This window comes from Ambystoma mexicanum, chromosome 1p, assembly GCF_040938575.1.
Source record: "Ambystoma mexicanum isolate Mex_15411 chromosome 1p, UKY_AmexF1_1, whole genome shotgun sequence".
Lineage (NCBI taxonomy): Eukaryota > Metazoa > Chordata > Amphibia > Caudata > Ambystomatidae > Ambystoma > Ambystoma mexicanum.
This window is the reverse complement of record NC_090921.1, coordinates 1,095,089,858-1,095,106,235: the sequence shown is the minus strand read 5'-3', so window position 1 is coordinate 1,095,106,235 and position 16,378 is coordinate 1,095,089,858. Positions and strand designations below refer to the sequence as shown.

The following is a 16,378-nucleotide window of genomic DNA, read 5'->3' as shown; positions in this document are numbered from 1 at the left end:
TTTCCAACACCCCACACACGCAGCAGAAAAGAGCCTTCAACCGAAATGCAAGTAGGACAGTGATGTACTACCTACAAAGAACTGAAGCTATCGGATAAAGAGAATTCATTTTTGCATCCATAGCCACAAGAAGAGAATGTCACTTTATCTGTGAATCTACAATTTCAAGATGAATTGTAAAACTGCATCCAACGTTCTCTTGTTAAGAGAACGTTGCCATTCAAGCCTAGAGCACACTTGACTCGAGACACAGGGGCAACTCTAGCTTTCATAGCCAAAGTGCCCTTAGATGCCATTTGCAAAGCTGCCACTTGGAGTTCAATTAATACTTTCACCCAACACAACCCCCTAGACAGATTCTATGGGTGATCCAAAGGAACATCGATTTGCAGCTCTGCATTCAAACAACCTACCTCCTTCTACAAGTACTGATCACAAATCTGTGATTATAGGCGTATCCACAAGCATCAGGCATACATTACGTACTGTAATTGTATTTCTAATGCTTGTATCTGCTTCGATTCACATGCGCCGCCATTCCTCCCCTCTTGGAGTTGAAGGTTCTTGGGAAAACATAGATATTTCACACACCTCATGATCACCATCTACTCTCCACGCTTAAACTTAACACTTCCTCTTGTCAGAAACCAATAAGGAGGGACCATGAGGCACAAGGGGTGCTTCGACGTCGCATTAGGAATAAGATTACAAACCCACCCAATCGATGTCCCTTTTTGAACTTCGAAAAACTTCATGTGCAATACTTTGCAGGTACCACTAGATGTTGACCTATGCAAAGCATGTCAATCTAAGCCGATACAAGCATTAGAAATATTTTAGGTGACAAAAAATCAATCACACAATTTATCCCATTTAATGCAATCAGTGGAAAGAAGACTAATTCAGCCCTCTTTACTGACTCCATCTTTAACTAGAGCCATAAACCATAGAATAACATTAAAGCCTGCACCTACAGATCCCCTCTCTATTAGAGGACAACGTAAACGTGATGGCTTGCTTGTTTTACAAGCACAAAGAAAAGAGCAGGTACCCTGCTAGCATCTGCAGAGACACCCCCTGAGAAAGAAGGTATAAAAAACTGCATACCCTAGACAGGGAGGTGGCTACATCAGCAGCGTACCAAATGTGTCCAAGTAAAGGCGCCTGCTCAGGATGATGGCTTTTTGCATATATCTGGTACCAAACCCATGTCTGTGCATGGGACCTGTGCAAGAGTGGCTAGGAAAAAGTGGTCTCAGGCAAGCGATCTAGTGGTCGGTTTGCAGTCCTTAGTACAGGCTCTACTCTGGTGGTCCAAAGAAAATGTGGGAAACCCTTTTGCAACCCACCAGTGCAGGCCACTCTCACAACAGACTCCTCCCTCTCAGGGTGGGGATCACACTACTTTCGTCACACTGCACATGGCGTGTGGACACAACAGCAGAAAATCGCATCAATCTACTGGTGTTGCTTGCAGTCAGCAAAGCCTTGCAAGCTTTTCAACATCATTTAGCAAGAACAACTGTTCTAGTCCTCAGGCCGTACCACTGCCATGTTCTATCTCGACAAACAGGGCAGGACACTGTCTCGAAGTCTGTCCAGGTTGGCCCAAAAGATTTGGAAATGGTCTCTGACTCAACCTTATTGTCTCAACACATTCCAGGGGAACACAATCCACTAGCAAACCCTTTAAGCAGAAATCTGCAACTTACTGCAGAACAATTGGCAAATTCACAAAAATAGTTAACCAAATATCTTTGCCCAATGGGAGCAACCAAATCTAGATCTGTTTGCAACACCACAAAATGCACAATGCCCAGACTTTGGATCCATGTTTCCCCAACCAAAGTCCAAGGGGAACGCCCTGTGGATGAGCTGGTCAGGGAAATTTGATTTTCCACCAACACCACTTCTCAACAAGTTGGTCCACAAGATGGACCAGGAACAAGTTGGCTCCAATGTGGGTTCGACAGCCATGGTTTCCACACCTAGTAAAACTGTCGATAGGCAAGCCAGTCGGTCTTCCGTGCCCATGCAACATTTCCCAACACAAGTGGACAACACTCCTCCACACCCCCAAACTCTGAACTTGGCAGCCTGGCTCCTGAAGTCCTAGAGCTTGGACTTTTAAACCTTCCACAAAGGTGTATGGACATCCTCAGAGGCATGAAATCACAAAACAAGACACGATTTTAACAATTTGAAGCGATTGTCTGCACCCGGACCATGATGTGGAAGGATGCCCCATCACCCAGTCTTTCTCCTCTGAAGTGGAAAGATCGCCATCAGCGGCTGGTGTCATCGCTGGAGGAAGGTAAGGCCCCTGATGCTGTATCTGCGCGTTGGGCACCTGTGCCAGGGCTAGCATGCCCAAGGAGCGCATACCCACTGGCAAGAGGTTGAGTTTCTTTCAGGATGCTTCCGAGAGAAAGGTACCTAAAAAGGCAAAGTCGTCGCACACTCAGACTTCTTGGTTGACTAGCAACGCGGTTGCAGCATCCGTCGTCTGGATCGGAGACTGGTATGAAGGACCTTTGTTTTATGAAGGCTGGAGATCATTGACGCAATCCTCCCCAGCATCGAAGCAGCGTTCATCGTTGTCGGCAGAGTCGTCGATGAACCCGTAGACCTGCTCGGGGGTGACCACAAGACCGTTGTCTAAATCGACTAACACTCCGTTGATGAGTTAGCCAGGCCGGCGGTACCGGTTTTTGTCATGTCTACAGGCTTGTCGATGATTGCAGGCACCATCTCTATGGTCATGACGGCTACCTGAAGGGTAGCATTGCCTCCAAGCTTTCCGTCAGTCCCGGCTGGGTCTGCTTCGTCAAAACTGCCTTTTGCCGGTGCACCTGTGCTGGGCACCTTCATTAGAGGGAGGCATCACCAGATCTGTTCTGCCAAAGTCCAAAAGGGCCCCTCAGATAACTGCCACATCCCCTTTGATACCTCCCAGGGTGTCTATGGCCCGTATGTGCTCCTTCCATCCTGTTGGATGAGGAAGTCCTTGAAAACGTTGGCCTACAATTTATGGAGGGTGGTGTTGGCCTACGTCCATGGGGGCCTGCACGACCACTTGAGCCTGCTCGCCCTATAAGCCCCTGGCAACATGCACCAGTCTTGATGCCTCAGGCTCTGAGAGATCCATTGCCAAAAGATTTCTTTTGGGACATTTTGTCAACTCTTCCTCACTCTGGTCTTTGGGGATTCAGCAGCGACTACTGCCAGTGGCTTCTGATCCTCCTGTGGTTCCAGGCCAAGCTCCTGTAGCCAGTCCACTAAGACAGTCTATGCTCCACTCAGTGCCACCACCTCAAGTGATTGCAATTCCCACAGCCACCTCCTGTTCCACGGCCCTGTATTGTAGAGGAGTTGGTCCTGACAGGAACTTGCATGAATACGGACACCAACCTGGATACACAAGGTACCCAATGTATAGATGAGTTTGAGGCCTACATCGCTGCAGAGAGGGAGCCACCAGATGTAGATCTACCATCTAGGGACTCTTTCCCTGGATGAAGTGGGATCTTTCCCCGTGATCTCCCAGGCAGCCAAGATTTTCAACCTGGTCCAGAAGAAAAAGTAGGGATTCCTTTTCCAGCGCAGTAAATACCCCAGAATGACATTGGTTTCAGTCCCAGGTCTGGATGATGGGGCCTAACGGGTGGTGATGCAGGAACTGTTTTTCCGTGCCTAATTAAAACAGAGGCTTGAGAAGAAAGATGGGGTCACGGATACGGCTCCTAATTGCCTCAGAGGCCATACGACGCCAGACTCTGTAGTCTCGGCTGCTGCAATAAGAGGTTGTCTAATTCATCATATCTTGCTTAGTTCCCTCCCCCCCCCCCCACCCCCCTGAGCAGGAAGGATGGAAGTTTGATGCGGCTAACCACCACTGCAATGTCAACAGTCGAGGCCGCCAACGCCCTAGCCATCCTTGCACGCTATGACAGAGAATTCTGGTAGAATTTGGGACCCATTCTTGATTTCCTACCAGACGAAGCGGAGGCCATGGCCATCTTTCAGGAGGGCAGATTGTATCGGACCATGCAATCACGGTCTGAGCAGCTGGTTCGCCCTATGCCATCAAGGTTGGCTCTTGGCCACAATGTTCAGGCAGAACGTCCAAGCCTAGGTGGTCGACATGTAACCAGATAACCTTTTCGGCAAGGCAGTTGACAAGTCCCTTGTCACAATCAAGACGGACACGGAGAAGGCAGGCTTTCTGGGCATGCTGCAACAAAGGAGGCAGACCTTTGTCTCCCAGAAAGGAAAGGCTTCCTGAACTGCTAAGGTGTTCAGCACTTCCTACCACCAGCCTTCTTGCTTCACTACCCAGGAGGCGTATAGAGGCCCTTCCCATGCCTATGGAGAAGGTACCCAGCATAATCTTCCCAAGCCACCAGGACGCAGACGCCAAAGGAAGCCTGACTAGGCCCAGTCCTCACTTCAGCACCCCTGCGGTAGGCCAGCTATCTCATTTTGTTGACTTGTGGCGCAACCACTCCTCGGACAAATGGGTGCTCGATGTCAACGAGCAGGGACACACACACTGTGGAGTTCCAGGACACATGCCCCCGCTTTCCTCCTGTGATGAGAGAAAAACAGCACAGAACCCAACTCAAGGATGTTCAGGCCATGCTGTCAAAAGGGTTATAGAACCTTCCCTCTGCGCCTCTAGGGTTCCGGAATGTACTACAGATACTTTTTGGTTTGCAACAAAATCAGGCGGGGGCAAGCCCATCCTGGACATGTCTCCAAATTCCTAGAGTCCCAAAAGTTCAGGGTGGTCACTTTGCAGCACATGCTTTGCCAATTTGAAGGTGATTTCCTGGTGACGCTAGATTGGAGGATGCAGGTTTCCACATCCTCCTCCCCCATTCACCCAAAACATTGGGAAGGTCCGTCATCGGGGCATTACTCTTTGGCCTCTAATCAGCCCCAAGGTGTTCACCAAATGCTTAACCCCAGTGGCGGCGCTCCTTCCTCAGAAGGGAGTGCATGTCTATCCCTGTCTGGACGATTGGCTGGGCTGGTCTCATTCTCACACCCAGGCTGCGCAGCATACAGCAGAGATGGTCCAGACTCTAACCTCTGCGGGATTCCCCATAAACTATCCCAAATCCTGCATGGTGTCATCCCAAGACTCTCTGTTCCTGGGGTGCCAGACTCGACAGTCTCGTGCCTGGCAGCCCTATCTGAGAAAAGGATGCGTGCCATCCCAGGAAAGGACCAAAAGCTTTCCTCCATCGAGTGGCAACAGTCTGGTCTATAGAATCCCTGTTGGGGAGGATGTCTTCCTGCACCAATCTGGTCCCTTATTGCAGGTTGCACATGAGACCTCTTAAAGTGTTCCTGGACGCCAGGTGGAAGCAGTCCTCCGGCTAATGGAATGACCAGATGGACTTCAATCAAACGTCAGGAAACCCCTGATGTGGTGGTCCATTTGCCTTCACATCTCACGAGTTGCTCCCATTACCAACGTCTCTCTGGAGGCATGGGACACCCATCAGGTCATTTGTACACCCAGGGTCTATGGTGCCCAGAAGAGAAGGCTTTGCAGATAAACGTCCTCGAACTGCGGGCAATTTTTTGTCTCTCCTTTCAAGCAGAAACCTTTTGGGGAAGGTGGTCAGGATCTTCATGTACAATGTGACCACCATGTATTGCATCAAGAAGCAGGGCACGCCGAAATCTCCAGTCCTCTGGGGGCACAGAGCCTGTGGTGCTGGGCCATTGCTCAGCGGATGTTTCTAGTCCCAGTCCACTTGGCAGGTGTGTTCAAAACACCATCGCAGACTCTCTCAGCAGGGAGGTGTGGTCGTGCCACGAGTGGGACTCCAGCAAGCTCTGGTGTTTCAGATCTTAGCAAATGGGACCAGCCTCCGAGTGGTATTGGGTTCCCTCAAGCAAGGTGTATGGGGGAAACGCCTTCCTCAATCCCATGGGAAAGCTGGTTCCTGTACGCATTCCTGCCAATACAGTTTCTACTACATGTGATCAACACATTCAAACTATCCTGCTGCAAGGTGACCCTCATTGCACTGGCGTGGCTCATGCAGATCTGGTACCCAGATCTCCGCCTTTCGGTGGTGCCAGCATTCAGACTGCCTCCTCTACCAGGAATTTTCCACCATCCTGTGTGGGAGCTTAATGTGGTACTCTCCAAGCTCATGGGGGGGGGGCACTGTTTGAACATATGCATCAGGCCCCCTTTAGGTGTTTTTTCTTGAAAAAACACATTCCTCATGGCTATCACCTCAGCCAGGGGGATTGGTGAAATACAGGCTCTCGTGTAAGTTTCCATATGTGTTGTTCCATGCAGTGAAGTGGTTCTAAGGACTCATCCTCCCTTTATACCCAAGGTCTCATCAGACTCCTTTAAACAAACACTCTGTATTGTCAGTTTTCTTTTCAAACCAGTCTACGCCTGCTTTAAGATCTTTGCGTTCGATGGACATGGCGCTTGCCTTAAAATTCTATGTTGCACACGCCAATGACTTTCGAAAGGCTTTTCAGCTTTTTGTAAGCGTTGGACCTGGTGGGTAATGGGCAGGCCCTATATGAAGTGTCCATCTCCAGATGGCTTTCCAGCTGCATCGTGCATTGCCATCAGTTGGCCAGCAGGCTGTTGTCGGGCAGACAAAGGGCCCATTCCATCAGAGCAATCTCTAGGACGGTGTTTTCTGTGGTGTGCCCCTGCTGGATATCTGCAGGGCTGCTACATGGAGTCCTACTCACACACTCATGAGATTCTACTGTGTCAACCGGGATTCCATCGAGGAGTCTTTTGTCAGACAAGCAGTGCTGCAAAACCGGTTTTTGGTTTTCTTGATGTGAGTGTGTTTTAGGGGTAAGTCTTATTGCTTCTGTTGATCCTTGCCACCTCCTTATTTACTACTGTGTAATGGTATTCATAGCATGTGAATCCACGCAAGACGCCATTCTGGAAAAGGAGCAAGTTATTTACCTGTAAGTCTTGCTCTCCACCGTGGGTCTTATGGATTCACATGCAAACCCTTCCTCCTTCCCCTCTATTGCTTTTCTTGGGTCCTACTGCAACTTTATGTGCACAACCTAATCTGAAGATGGCCACCAGGCATGGAGCTAAGGAGGACGAGTGCCATTGGCTTGGGCAGTATGACCCAAAGTGAAAGCAATAGGGCATACAATCAACTGCTTTGTATACTGAGGATTCTCAGCCTGACAGACAATATTCGTAACATGTGACGTCATGTAAGACACCATGCTGGAGAACAAGAGTTACAGGTAAGTAACTTATTCTTCCAAGGAAGTGGACAGTAATGTGGCTTCTGCACAGCTTCAATTAAAGTCCCTTGAAATAGGGAAGATGGACACGAAAGCTTGGAGCCCAAGGGAGAAAGAAAACATGGGTTGAAATGTGTAGGCAAAGATTAACTCCATCTAATGGTGCTTGTTCTTCAGTCGTCAACGACAGAGAAGGAACTGTCCCATGTTGGTTTTTACAAGGGGACTGCTGCTAATTGCAATGGTTGTGGAAGCGGAGCTGATGTAAACAGTTTTTTAAAGTTGTCCCCATAGTAACACCCCTTTTCCCCTTTTTTTTTTTTAATTTTATTTTTTTAGGAAAGCTCAAGAAAATCGCAGAGATTTCACGGATGACCAGCTGAAGCAAGGCCAGAGCGTGATTGGGCTGCAAATGGGCACCAACAAGGGGGCATCGCAGTCTGGCATGACTGGCTACGGCATGCCCCGCCAGATCCTCTGATCACTTCAAATCTCCAGTCTTGTGTGCAGCCCTTTGCCAAGCCGTTAAAAGATCATCATTGCATCGTCTTCTGAGCTCTAAACTCACACCCACTGGTTCTTTTAACTTGCCCCTGCACATACCACATCGGCACAGTTTGGGCAAAAACAGTGACATTTTGCTCCCCCCAACCCCCCCCCCCCTTTGTTCTATTTTGTATTGGATCTAAGATATGAACTCTAAATCCCAGATGTATCAAGCATTGAAGTGCAGGTTAATAGCCTGTCGGCATACAGAAGTTTTACACCACCCTGTGCCTTGTAAACATGAAGATTATAAACCTTTTGGCACTGGATTAGACCCTCCTTGTTATCACCTACTTGTGCTTCTGCTGAGTTGAGAAGATGTGAGGTGCACGTTTCCATTTTTGTATACCATCATATGCTTGGACCTGCCGTGAGGTTGGGAAGGAATTGTCCCATATGCCTACTGCGTTGGTTAGATCTAGGCAACCTTGTGCTCTGGAAAGCTATGATGCTACTTTTAAAGGAAATGCCCCATACCTAACACGTGGTGATATGCAGAGTGGTGGTCTGTAAAGTGGTCTATCTAAGAAGCCTAGGTTTTTAAAAAGATTTCCTTAGCCCAAGTTAATCAATAGTTCTTTAAACAAAGAAGCCAAAGAAGATGCCGTTGCATCCGCTTGCCTTGTAGCATTTAACAAACCACTTCCTTGGAATGTCTTAAGTAGCGGGGGCAGGGGTAGCTGCAAGCAGCTGCGGATTTCTTTATGGCAACCTTTTAGTTTTGAAAATGTTGATGCCAAAGCCAAGCTCGCAGCCAAAATCACAATCCCATTATAGATCCACACCTGGGCGTGGATAATGTCACTGTTGCTTTTTGGGGTTTTCCTTCTTTTTGTCTTCCTCTTATTTTCTGGTGTGAACAGATGACCGTTGTGATTTCCACGAAATCGGTTCTCCTCTGCAGCACAGCCCGACCTGATCCATCCCTCTTTGCAACTTCCTGCCTTGAAGGGTTTTGCAAATGTAGACTCTGATCTTGCATCTTTAACCAAGTCTGCTTTACCTCTTTGTAATGCTCTTCACATTTGTGTACTTCCATGCTGAAACGGGACCCGCATGACTGCCAGATGGATCTCAATCATGCTACCCGGGCTTTTAAACCGAGCCTCTGAGCTATGGTCGTGTCTTTTGCCTCGTATGAGCTACTGCCACTTTTTTATAATCTTCCCATGAGAATTGGCCTCTAATGGTCTTGTCTGTTTAGTTCTCAAATCCTATGACTGTTTGCTCTCGTATAGAGTTGTGTCCAAATTGACATTTGAAACTGAACTCCATGAAAGAGGGCCTTGTTCAAGTATTTTAATGCGTTAGTAGGTATTGTTAAGACGAGACTGTTCTTTATTATCCATTCCCCCCCACCGATCATCTTTTGTCCCCCGCTGCACACAGCCTCTTTGACTATGTTTATGGATAGATTTGCCAGGCATATATCTTTCAGATGCCCTGCCATTTACATACTTTTGGGGATTGGGTGAAGTCCCAAAGCATTCTAGGACTCGCAGTACTTGGTTTTATAAAACAGAAAATCTGGCCTTGTGGATTGGTCTTGTCTGCCAATGGGGTTCCTTATTCAGCCAACTTAAGCCCATGTGATGTGTTTGGATGTTCTGCAGTGACTTGCTGCTTGTGTGCTATTTGAAAATTACTCCCTTCTAGAGCCTTTTCTAGCATGGCGAGATGCTAGTTTAGTGGGCAGGGACAGGCCCTGGAAATGACGTCAACATTTGAGACTAGAGAGGAAGAGCTTGTCTCATGGACCAGGAGGTAGCCATTGTCCACCAAATATCCCGGCTTGTTGGGCCACGTTTTCAATGCTTGATCACATCGTGGTTACTAAAATCATTTCATCCCAGCGTTTCAAAATCTCTGCACCACACCCTTTTGGTTCTTGCTCTCACAACATTCCACACAGTGAAAACACTGCTCTGTGGCCTTGAATGTATTAGTGTTGTGCCTTGTGTTGTCTGTGCAATTGTTTTGTTTGTGCTCTGCAAGGAGAAAACGCCCTAGAGGCTTGGGGAAATGTGCTTCTCAATTCCTGCACGAACAATACTGAAGTCTTCATTTTCGATTTGGAACTGTGGGCGAAGACGAGATTCTTGGCACCATGCGAGGGGATAAACCCTAGCTGCGGGCTCTGCTGCGATTGGCACCATACCCCGCACCAATGTGTAGTTGTTGGTTTTTAACTTTATCTCCGAGTCCCGTCTTGTGCATTTTCTGATCTTGTCTTTAAAAATGTGTTTGAAATGAAAAGCAGGTCCCCTTTGCTGTCTGCCCTTTTTCTCCAACTGTGGTGATATGCTGTGGAAAGTATTCTGTATGAGAATAAAGTTTACCCAGCCTGTGTTTTTAACTGTGTGTGGCTGTTACTCAGTGTCAGTGCCTTCACATATTGATGTTCTCTCATGTTAAAATTATTCTACAGTAACTTTGGCCCGGATGGGAACCTTTCCACTCGGAACTACAAACGACTAAGCATCTACCAAGCAGAGATTCCCTAGCAACGGGTCAAGAAAAGGTCAAGGGGCCTATTTAGGGAACGCTCAATTCTTCGGAGCTCTACTAGAGGCTGGGGAATAGCTTATTTGCAGTGGAAAGGTGCCAAAAGAAACTTTACTATGGTATCTGGCTGGAAAAGCACAATGTTTTCCAAAATGGCGGCGTCTCTGAAATTGCAGTACGGTTGTGGCAGTGTCAATCTCATGCCAGTGAAGTATGTTTTAATGCGGATTTGTGTGCATTTTTACTTTCACCACTTGACGCCCAAGTCTGCCAATCACTGTTCGATTAAATGGTGCCAATGGACAAGTAGCCCCGTACAAAAATGTATTTGCATGGCACCGGCAGGGCGTTTCTCATGGTGCAGAAGTGGTACAAATACTTGTGCTTGGACGTACCCAAAGTGTGCAATGGGGAAGCGCGCCTTGCTATTCCAATGGTATTAAACTGCACCCTTATTGGGGTCTGCATTGACCACTCAATTCATCCTTGCAACGCATAACTGACCATTGCCATTTTACTGATTAAATGGCAGCATAGTACTGAAACCAAAATGGCATTGCACCACCCTGGATTATGGCAGATTGAGCACTGACATGTTCAGAGATGTCCTGGCGGGTGACGGTATGATTGACCATTGGGGTAGGGTAAAGCATTCACTGGCCAAGGTTGTCTGGACAGCTGAAAGTGTAAGTCTGTGAGCCATAGAGTTGCAGTCATGACTTAAGTGTGTGCTCTTAATGCTTGATAAATATGGGTGTGGTCGCTTGTCTGGTGAATGCAGTAGAGAAAACCAACTACTGTCCAGGAACAGGAGGCATGATCTGTGCTCTCCGGGACTGGAGGAAGACTGCCGGGCACATAGCCCTGCTTTGAGAGGAAATGGTGGTGCTTGCCTCCCCCACACCCCGCTCTGCCTCTTAGTGGCTGTCTGTACCAATGAAGGAGTGAGGGGAAGATGGGAGGATGGGAAAGTGGGTTACAGATGCTAGGGCTGGTGCAGCGGAGGAAGAATGTTTTTTGATTGGGTGGATGTCAGCCTGCTAAAAGGACCATGCTCCTGCAAAAGAGGAGGTAGAGATGTCCTACGGGTTGTGATAATTGGGCTGTTTCCAAGACCGATTTCAAGTTACTACACAATGTAATGTTGCATGCGTGACGGGCTCGGCAATCCTGGAAGTTCAGAGACTTATTTGCTTGGGCGTCTAGGTGTACCCAAGAACCACATTTAGAGTGTTAATTCTGTGACTGCCAAGCCTGAGCCAAGAGTGGCATAGTGAAGGGTTGACTAATGTTAGTACCTGAATGCAAGTGATGATGTCAACATGTTTAATGTGTTCCATGTCATGCTAGACTTCATTTTAGTTCCAGGAGAGACTGAGCTGGGCCTTGCTTGGAAGTAGGCTAACCACGTATGTAATAGTCTGCCTTATATAGCGGGAAAATCTAGCCTGAGCACCCTATTCAAAATATGTTCATTTGATGGCAAAAGGTGGATGTGGGAACAAACCAGGTAGGGAGGGAGAGGATGGTTAGATGTCTGCCGTTCTGTACACAGTGGCAGGTGGCACCGTTCTCATGTTCTGTAGCTATGCTTAGACTGTTACAATGGGGCTATGGCTCGCTTTGTACAGCGCTTTATTCCACACTAAGCCCCCCCCCCCCCGAACCTCCCAACATGACTGTGTAGAGAGGGAAGCTTATCAACCAGCTACAGGGGAGAATGGACATAAAACAGAAGTACATGTTCCCCAACACGGACTCTTGGAAGAGAAATGTTGGCTTGTACACCTGGAAACCTCTTTAATATTTGGGAGGGCTAGTATGTCAGAAATACAGAGCTACAACTTTCTAAGAAACGAGCAAAATCATCCCCCGCCTGTGTTAAGCTAACAAAGATTTTATATTGCACCAATTGCCATCAAAGTAGTGTGGCCTTGCAACAACCTAGCTTGTGCTTTTGTGCAAAGTGTTTAAGGATGCGAAAATTGGCCTTGGTTCTGCATTAGTCGTACGTGAAAGCCTTCCAGCGTGCCAGGGTGGAGTTGTGAGCCTGGCCATGTTCAAACTATGCCCAAGAAACCGCTGGCAAAGCCCTTTTTATTTACTGCCCTCGCCCCCGAATATAAAATCTCTAAAGGGGTCACCTCTCGACTTTATCCTGAGAAAGGACTACTGCTCAAATAGAGTGGAAATGCTACAATGTATCACGAGAAAGAGTAGCTCTACCCACGTTATGCCTCAAAAAAGACACCAAAGGTCAGTACTTTGACTCCAAATCGGAAATCAATTCCAACCACACCCAATATTATTGCTTACCAACTAGGTTCTGCAAAGCCCTCAACCAACTATTCATGCAAGACATCATCATATATTCAAAACCTTTATTCTTATAAATACATTTCTGATGTTTGTTAATCTGCTTAGAATCACATGCTGTGCATAGGTCCGACATCCAGTGGTCACTGCGGAGTATTGCATTTTGTTTTTCGTAGTCGAAAAGGGGACGTCGACAAGGCGTGTCTGTAACACTATCCCTATAGTGACGTGTGTTGTACCCACAATCCCTCACGCGTCGAGGTCCCTCAGATTGTTTTTTTCCGCCCAGCTACTGGTCGCCTTTATACGCGGAGCTCCTCGAGAGACATTGCAGATTTCATCTCCTCGACCTTTGGTCGTTTTCCTATATTAATATAGAACATATCGATTTCCCCCCCACCCCCGCCCCCCCTCGACGCTGTTGTGAAGCTGTCTCCGCCCAGCAAGATCTTCGACGGAGGGGACGAGCGGAGGAGATCCTTCGGCGTTGCCGAACACGTGGCCTGGCCTCGCAGGCCAAATACAGTAGGGAGAGTGGGGGTCGTGGGACATCTCTAGTTCTTTTCTGAGAATGCCTTTCCTTGTCCCCTTCCTTTCCCTTGGGGTGGTTATCACGTTTTATTGCCTCGGCTATGGAGAGGACACCCTTTAGGTTTTGCCCGCTTTGCAAGGGCAAGTTTACTTGGAAGGACAAGCATTCACGGTGTAACCGCTGCTTGCCCCTCGATCACAAGGAGGAAGGTTGCACGGCTTGTCGGCTTCTTAAACCGAAGACTCTAAAAGGCCGTAGGGTCAAGAGGTGGGCGGCCTACGCTATGTCGAAGGCCGACGCGCCACCCACCGTCGCTACCTCCGACAGTGACGAGGAACGTGATACCACGACCTCCGCTACGGAAGTCGAAAACCCCCCTAGAGAGCGCACACGCGCTTCGTCGTCTGTCCCCGGCCCCGACGGGCTCGGCTCACGCCCTGCTTATGGGGATGAACACCCCGGCGACATTGACGCACACAAGACCACACATAAGCACACAACCCATGGCTCTTCTTTGCCGAAGGCAAAGAGAGCATCAGCGCCCAAGGAGACGCAGGTTTCACCGGCGGCCTCCTCGGACCGTTCGGGTTCGAAGCCCCTCTCGCAGCCGTGACCAGCGACTGGGCTTTCGGCAAATAAGGGCGCCGCCCCCAAATCATCGGCCGGAGCGCATCAGCAGAAAGCGCATGCCGCCGTAGAGCGATCGACACCCATAACGTCGAAACCACAGCTCTCCGCTGACAAACGAGTCGCTGAGAGCTTGGCAAGGATCGTGGTAGCCGACGCCCACAAGCGTACGCCGAAAGACTCGTCGAGCGCTACGCAAAGGTCGAAAGACACGCCGAAAACACAGGGACGATCTCCTTCAGTCGAAGGGATTCCCAGCACACCTGAAGGCTTTTCGGAGGGCGACGGGACACTTTCCTCGACGTTGTGGGAGAGGTCGAGCCGTTTTCAGCTACAAGACACCAATTGTCCCCCGCTAGACCGCTCAGGGGTACCCCATGAAACCATGGAAAGGCTCCATCTCTGCATGGAAAGAATGGAGAGGTTTATGAATGCCCAAAACCCTCCCACTCCAAAGAGAACAAGAGAAGGGCCTCAGGAGGACCACAGGGCCAAAATTCCAAGATTAGTCAATCCCCACCTCAGACTTCCATAGTGTGTATGACCTCACTGGGGAAGAACATTATTTTGAGGAAGAGGATGATTTTATGGATGAGGAAAAGGGACGGAACCAGGAGGAAGGTCTGGAAGACAGCCCAGACTTGGTAGGAGAAGGCTTCGGAGAAAATCCAGAAGAAGGACCTTCTCACCCCTGGCAATCCCCATCAATATATTCCGACACTGATGTCCTGGACCTAAATCCTTCTGACAATTCACCTGTTAGAAACACGTCTCCCATTGACAATCAACCCACATTTAATGCCCTGCTGCGCAGAGCAGCAGCACACTTCAAACTGGACACTGGGGAGCTCTCCCCTGAATTAGACTTTGTAGAAAGGGTAATTAAGGAGAAACCCCCGTCAGTCAGACAATTCCCCTCCTCGCTTCGGTGAAGAGAAGAATCATCCCTTCGCTGTCCACACCCGCACTAATCAGAGGGGTCAATCCTAGAATTGAAAAACTTTTCACTCCTTCACCCTCAGACCCGCTGTACATCAGGGGACATTCCATTCCGGATTCCCTGGTAGTAACCAACACAAGAAAGAGGGCAGGGGTACCACTTTCCACCAGTGAGGCACCACCTGACAAGGAGGGCAAGCGGTTATATGCCCTTGCAAAAAGAGTTACATCCTCGGCTGCCTTTTCGGCAAGAATTGCCAACAACAATTCTTTGCTCGCTAGCTATGCGGACACGCAGTGGGCCAAACTGCGCAAAGACGCCGAAGAAGCGCCGGAACCATTACGTACACGCCTGCTTTCAACTATTGGCGAAGGAACCCAGGTCAACCAGAGTATTGTAAAGAGCTCTCTGGATGCGGCAGAAACTGCGGGACGTTCCCTGGTTCAGGGAATAGTCCTAAAACGACACGTATGGCTGCGCAACTCAGGGTTCAAACCGGAAACACAGGCGTCTTTAATAAATAAACCTGTTGAAGACTCAAACCTCTTCGGGAAAGCGGTGGATGAGGCTCTGGAGATGGCTAAAAAAGAGTTCGATACTATCAAAACTCTTGACCAAATCTCTAAGCCCTCTACCAGGCGCGGCTATGGCAACAAACGCTTTTTTCGTGGCCAACGCCAACAACAAAACCAGCAGCAACAGTATCCTGCCACCAATTTCCAGACCAATAGTGGCCAGTACAGCCAAAGAGGACAGCGCCGGGGCAATGGAAGAGGGCGAGGGTCCACCCCCAGAGGTTCCCAAGCCCCTAACAGCACCAAGTGACGCAAAGAGTCGCGTCCCCTCCCATGCAACACCGGTCGGGGGCCGGATAACATCCTTTCTTCCAGCATGGGAGGGTATAACGTCAGACCGCTGGGTACTTTCCACCGTAGCCCACGGATACTGCATCGAATTCAACAGTTCCCCAACATACAAACCCCCGAGGGGACAACGCATGTCACCGGAACATCTTGCCATCCTTCTACAAGAAGTACAACAACTGCTGGAAAAAGGAGCCATAGAGGTTGTGCCTCTATCTCAGGTAACGGAAGGTATTTATTCAGTGTACTTCCTTGTACCCAAAAAGGATCTAACCATGCGCCCTGTATTAGATCTGCGCCCAGCGAACAAGTTCATCAAACCCCAAAAGTTTCGTATGGTGACCCTACAGGAAATGATCCCACTGCTATCACAGGGAGATTACATGACAACATTGGACATGAAAGATGCATACATTCATATTTTAATGTTGCCAGCGCACAGAAAATACCTCCGGTTCATGATAGAGGGCAAACACTACCAGTTCAGAGTGCTACCCTTCGGCATAGCATCTGCACCGAGGGTATTCACGAAGGTACTGGCAGTGGCCCACCTGCGCAGGTTGTCCATCCCAGTTTACCCTTACCTCGACGACTGGCTCATAACAGGGGATTCTTACGAAACATGCTTCTCCAATACCCAAAAGACTGTAGACCTTTTGTTCCAGTTGGGCTTCTCCATCAACGAAAAGAAGTCCAGCCTAGACCCCAGCCAAATCAAACAATTCCTAGGGGCTCTAATTCAAACAAAGGACGGCCTCGTCTTCCCCTCCAAAGAGGGTC

General features: G+C 48.7%; 1 protein-coding gene across 1 annotated transcript in view; it reads left to right on the top strand.

The window, feature by feature from the left end:
- TAGLN2 (transgelin 2) overlaps positions 1-10,171 on the top strand; it is a 141,321-nt gene extending 131,150 nt beyond the window's left edge. The window contains exon 5 of the mRNA XM_069604694.1: positions 7,609-10,171. Coding sequence (XP_069460795.1) covers positions 7,609-7,750 — 142 coding nt within the window. The 3' untranslated portion in view covers positions 7,751-10,171. The remainder of the gene's footprint in view (positions 1-7,608) is intronic.
- The last annotated feature ends 6,207 nt before the right edge of the window (positions 10,172-16,378 follow it).